Here is a 6,029-nt window from a genome sequence, read left to right as displayed (position 1 = left end):
CAATATATAGCTATTGCACGAATTATATAAAAAATATATTTATTCAATCCTTGCGGTGTGAAACACCCTATTCACATAAATTATAAAGGAATCATTTGATCGACACATTTCTTCCTTTAATAGACACCTTTCTTTAATAGCTCATACAGCAGCAGTCAAAAGTTTGGACACACTTTCTCATTGAATTGAATGAGAAAATGTGTCCGTTCTTTTGACTGCTGCTGTATAGCCTCGCTCAATAGAGCAAATGTACATATCATAATTAAGGTTTTGAGCCTGACCACAATGTATTTACAGCAAAGCCATTTCTGAAAAAGGGAGGAAAGGGAGGTGTGTGTGTGGGGGAGGGAAGGAGGTAGGGGGGGGGGGGGGGGTGCATGGGTCACATGGGGGTCCAATACATTTGTGTTTAGTCTTGCTTTTTGCAGGGGCTAATGTGGTTTAATGTATTACTTCAGAGATATAGTAAAGCTTAAGACGGCTTTCCAGTCTATACACTGACAGAGGTTTTCCTCAGTTTTTTTTCCCGGCAGCTCAGAAGAGGTCAACAGTTTTTTTTGGATCAGTGTCAGTCAAGAGGATTTTCTCATATGTTCAGTTGAGAAGATGTTTCCATGTTTGGACCGAATAGAGGCTCAGCTTTTTTTTTTTTCATTTTCGATTTGAAATGTTGAAATGAATAGCAAGAATTGCACAATGTTAATGAAAAACAAAAAAAATAGTAAATTACCCTCATCAATTTTGAAGCATGGCGCGCGCGCTTGTTTCCAGCACCACGGAGAGCAACAGCTCCAAAACAAGAAGACACGAAACGCGGGGATGTTTCATTCATGGGATTTGGACCGTGGACATCTGGACGTCCACCATTCAACCCCCTGCTGTCGGGACAGACCTGATTACATCAGCTCAGTGGCTGATGTGACGCGATGACTGACTGTCCAAAGTCACATCCGACCCAGTGCGAAAACTCGCCTTCCAGCCGTGATTCTTTTTGAAGCTGCTCCACTTTCATGAATGAAAGCGTCCACGCGCGACAATACGTGTGAAGTTCATTTCTGATTGGACGGATGGTGGACGTGTGTCAGACATGTGCGCGCCGTGGGCGGGTGTGAGAAGGGGCGGCGGGGAGGGGAGCGCTCCAAGTGCGACAACGCGCGCAGAAAGGTGAGATAGTTGGAAGCGATGCACTTGGCGTCGGACCCGGCTCTCCGAAGCTGTGGCGCTCTGGCCGCGCGAGGCGTGGCGCACTCTGCCCCCCGCGGACCGGGAAGAACACCTGTATGGACGACCGGACCTTCAGCGTGATCCGGCCGCGCCCGACCGCCGGACACAGGGGGAGCGACGCGACCGACGGCCCGGGTTATGCCGAGGCGGAGGAGGGCGTCATGTCGGCGGGTAACACGCCGGAGGAGCGCGCCGCGCTCTCGTCGTCTCGCCCGTCGTTGGATCGATGCGAGCGCGGCCGGCGGGGATGCTGCGAGAGGGTGGTCATCAACATTTCGGGCTTGCGCTTTGAGACGCAGCTGAAAACTTTCAACCAGTTCCCGGACACGCTGCTGGGCGACCCGCGGAAAAGGATGCGCTACTTTGACCCGCTGAGGAACGAGTACTTCTTCGACAGGAACAGACCGAGCTTTGATGCCATCCTGTACTACTACCAGTCGGGGGGGCGCATACGGAGACCTGTTAACGTCCCCATTGATATCTTCTCCGAGGAGATCAGGTTCTATCAACTCGGAGAGGAGGCCATGGAGAAATTCCGCGACGACGAAGGGTTCATAAAAGAAGAGGAACGCGTGTTGCCCAAGAGAGAGTTCCAAAAGCAAGTTTGGCTTTTGTTTGAGTACCCTGAGAGCTCCGGACCCGCGCGGGGGATAGCCATAGTTTCGGTGCTAGTCATTCTGATTTCCATCGTTATTTTCTGCATGGAGACTCTTCCGGAGTTTCGGGATGACCGAGACCAATCCACAGTGGCCCCCGCGGTCAACGGCACGGCGCCCTACGTGGCGAGCCCGTTCACGGACCCCTTCTTTGTGATCGAGACCCTGTGCATCATATGGTTCTCCTTCGAGTTGCTCGTCAGGTTCTTCGCCTGCCCCAGCAAAGCTCGCTTCTCCAAAAACATCATGAACATCATCGACATCGTGGCGATATTCCCGTACTTCATCACTCTGGGGACCGAGCTGGCCGAGAAGGAGACCAACGGCGGCCAGCAGGCCATGTCCCTCGCAATCCTCAGGGTGATCCGACTGGTGAGGGTCTTTCGCATTTTCAAGCTGTCGCGTCACTCGAAGGGACTTCAGATTCTGGGCCAGACGCTCAAGGCCAGCATGCGGGAACTCGGCTTGCTCATATTCTTCCTTTTCATCGGGGTTATCCTCTTTTCCAGCGCCGTGTACTTTGCGGAGGCCGACGACCCCTCGTCCAGTTTCACCAGCATCCCCGATGCGTTTTGGTGGGCGGTGGTCACCATGACCACCGTCGGATACGGAGACATGCACCCGGTGACCATCGGTGGGAAAGTCGTGGGTTCGCTGTGCGCAATAGCGGGCGTGCTGACCATTGCGTTACCCGTGCCGGTGATCGTGTCCAACTTCAACTACTTTTACCACCGCGAGACAGACGGAGAGGAGACCCCGCAGTACGTGCACACCAGCAGCTGCGAGCACCTCCCCACGGAGGAGCTGAGGAGGTCGTGCAGCTCCACGTCCCTGAGCAAGTCCGAGTACATGGTGATAGAGGAGTGCATCCACAGCGCGTTCAAGCAGCCCAACTTCTCCACCGAAAACAACCAGAACTGCGTGAACATCACAAAGATCTTCACAGATGTGTAAATGAGCCCCGCGATGCACCATTTATGGAGCGTGAAGACTCAGTAGCTATATTATATTTATATAAATATATAGCCAATCATAATGTGTCGGTCCATATCTGTGGATAAACGTGCGTATTTCTTTTTTGACAAGTTGCATTGTTTTTTTTTCTAAGCAAACAGGATTTTTCTTGGTTCCACGTGATTCACATGGTTTGAGTATTTCTAAGAGATCAAGAAGTATTAATATGAACCGGAAAGATTCGCAATGGAAAAGTGGCCTCGGTAATAACAAGGACAACAACAATAACAACAACATTTCAAGAAGTGAGCAGCTTGTTAAAAGCAATATTTGTGCAGTACACGGCCACTCGATGCTATACATATCTTGATGTTTAAGTTGTTGGTGTTGATGATTGGGATACACGTGTAGCATATTGTCTACTTAATATATTGCATTTAAAAAGATGTGTGCTTCGTGGAAAGAAAAGGTCCATTGTCAAGTAATGTGATGAATAGATTATACAGCCAAATGTCTGTTTTAGGATATATTTAATATCATAACTTCTCGAGATGTTGACTGTTCACATGAATATTCAGGTATACAAGTAGATGGAAACACTTATCATGACATATACGTCTAGCTTTTCGTAAAATTGTATTTTTATTCAGAGCTGCCTATAAAGCCTATTCATTAAAATGGAAAATTACTTATCCTGACTCAAAATGTCATTTCAACCATTTGCTAAATATCTAATATTGCAAATTCCGTCCAAAGCCAGCAGAATGGCATATATGAAACATATGGAGCGTGTCAGAGGTCATGGGTGCATGACTAATATATTTAGGAAGGACGGCGTGAGGAACTTCTAGTCAACTGCTTGCCGGTCACGCCTTGTGATGCAGTCTCCATGACAACGGTGGTTTCCTGGGCAACCCCCTCTGACGTTACCACGGTCTTGTGTTTTATTTTCACATAGGTGATAAACTGTTGTACACTCTATGTATCCTTAAGGGGTAAAAAGGGACCATCAGCAGGTGAATAATGTCTAATGACAAATATGATCGTTAATCAGTTCATTTAAAGGTGATTAGCTCGGTGGTCTCAGGCAATCATGTGTGGAAATCATGAGCCTCTTTTTTGGTGTTTCCCATCACTGGAGCTGCTGCGCGAGCCTCGGTGTCTGAGTTGGCATGCCAACTGGTCTGACGTCAGCTATACCTTACATCCCCTCCAGCACACATTCGCAAGTGTGGTACAAAGTGGCTGAAAGCTGAAGTGACAAAAAAAACAAAACAGCAAAACTCAAAGGATTTAACATTAATCAGATGCCTTTCTCTGCATGTTGCATACTTTGCTTTTGCTGTTTTATTGTTTTCAGTATTGATTATTTTCTCCTTCTGCAGATTGATCATTTAATTTACTTTTGAAGTTTGAAATTATGTCTTAAATTTCTTGTTTTGTTAATCTACTGTATAGTTGTTCTCTTTTTGATGATGAAAAAATAAAACGGAGAATAGCAGCAAATGCCACAAACTTGCTGCAGAGGTGTTCCATTAAGCCGATTAGAAGAGGAATGTGTTCAAAATTCCAAAGTAAAGACGGCAATATTTGTATAAACTATTGTCTCATTATGTAGTTGAACTGAATTTGAATTGTATCACTATGAAAATAGCTATGTGCTGCTCTCTAGTGGATACACTGAGCCATTACTACTGGGAAGGTGTTTGTTATTGAGCCTATAATGACACTATTTAGCCCTGTTTTATGTAGTTATTGATCGGCTCTGTATCTGATCATATCCTAATACTCACATATATTTAGTCATTAAAGCTCCTTTGTGGCGTAGTAACGAGTCCCCACTTCAATACTTATGTGACACCACAAACAATCAGGGACGCACAGGGGATTTTGTCCTCGGCAGTGTAACTGTCCGGGATTATCTCACCTTTAGAAGGCTTTTGGTCCGACCCATTATTGTTTTGTTTCCAAGGAGACCGGAGGAAGACCAGTTTGCGAGTGCTGCATGACTTTGAACGTGCAAATGAACGAGCACAGAAGGGGAGGTGAGGTTACTTAGCATTTCACTTTGCTAAGTGCTCGGCTGGCAACATCCGTTGTTGAAGAATGAATGTTCTGGGAGTCTGTTTACCAAGTAAGCTCTCCCTAAACACTAAGAGCTACCAATGATAAAAGAACCATAGCACAAACCACCCGCATGAAATAAACAACCTCTTTGCTTGGGTCTCTATCCTATATTGATAATGTACAATGTACAGGTAACTAATATTGTGCTTTGGAAGTATGAAGGTTGAGTTTGGGTTCAGCTTCTGTTCATGCAGATCAGAACTCAGAACTGCTGAGTGGCTTTGTCCCCTTAACTGGAAGGTAAGTCCTCCTTCAATATGTTTTCAACCCGGAGGGGACGTGGCTGCGGGTCCCTCAGCGCGTGAATCACCAGCTGCAGAAAGAACCTGCAGCTCAGCTCGTCTGGTTCTGGTTTGTGGAGAGGTAAGAAATCCCGTCTGCTGTGGCCTCATGGGGAGTTAAATGTTGGAATTTCCCCCTTCGTTCCATATAGAGCTTGGCATCAAAATGTATTATCAAAGTGGGAGAAGCACTCATCCATATTCCTCTCTCGATAATGGACACGCTTCAGTCAGGAGGGGGGGTTTGCATCTCAGCTTCTCAGCTCTTTTTTTTGCAGACTCTGCCCTTGTGATGAAACGCTTGAGGCTACCATGTAATTATGAAACAGGAGACGGACAGAAGTTAGTGGCTAGCCTGTGAAGACACTGCAGCATTTAGCAGCTAAATAGTCAGATCTTCCCCTCAGAACTGAAAGGAGGGTGATTGGTGGACTTCCATCCTTCTCGACAATAAAAAAACAACCTATGTGTTTGCTTTAACAACTTCAGATGCTGATAATTGTGTGTTCCGCCTCTGCAAAGTGGCCGAACAGCGAACACCTCTTTAAGTGTTTTGTCATCTTGGGGATTATGTGTACTTTCTCTCATTCAGGTATTTCTTGATTTGAGTGGAGATATCGGCAGTATTTTATTTAGATGAAGGCTCCTTGTGTGGACGATGTTGGCTTTTAGTTTGAAGTGAGTAGAGTCACTTGGAGTGCATTTTTCTTATCTTCTGTTAAAATGTTACCCGCCCTCCCTGTATGTTTTATTCCACTTATGTATGCATAGAAATGAATATGCCAAA

At 46.2% G+C, this 6,029-nt stretch overlaps 1 protein-coding gene across 1 annotated transcript; it reads left to right on the top strand.

Moving 5' to 3' along the window:
- The first annotated feature begins 1,125 nt into the window (after positions 1 to 1,125).
- Positions 1,126 to 4,349, top strand: LOC120835721 (potassium voltage-gated channel subfamily A member 3). Its single transcript, XM_040204894.2, has one exon. The coding sequence runs from the start codon at positions 1,281 to 1,283 to the stop codon at positions 2,832 to 2,834; it is 1,554 nt and encodes a 517-aa protein (XP_040060828.1). The 5' UTR covers positions 1,126 to 1,280; the 3' UTR covers positions 2,835 to 4,349.
- Positions 4,350 to 6,029: the final 1,680 nt, after the last annotated feature.

Source organism: Gasterosteus aculeatus, chromosome 17, assembly GCF_964276395.1.
Source record: "Gasterosteus aculeatus chromosome 17, fGasAcu3.hap1.1, whole genome shotgun sequence".
NCBI lineage: Eukaryota > Metazoa > Chordata > Actinopteri > Perciformes > Gasterosteidae > Gasterosteus > Gasterosteus aculeatus.
Note: the sequence above shows the minus strand (reverse complement) of the source record. Positions and strands in the feature narration are given on the sequence as shown.

Bases quoted from the DNA above. Each gene is read 5' to 3' on its own strand.
- LOC120835721 (XM_040204894.2), top strand. From the start codon at position 1,281: ATGGACGACCGGACCTTCAGCGTGATCCGGCCGCGCCCGACCGCCGGA.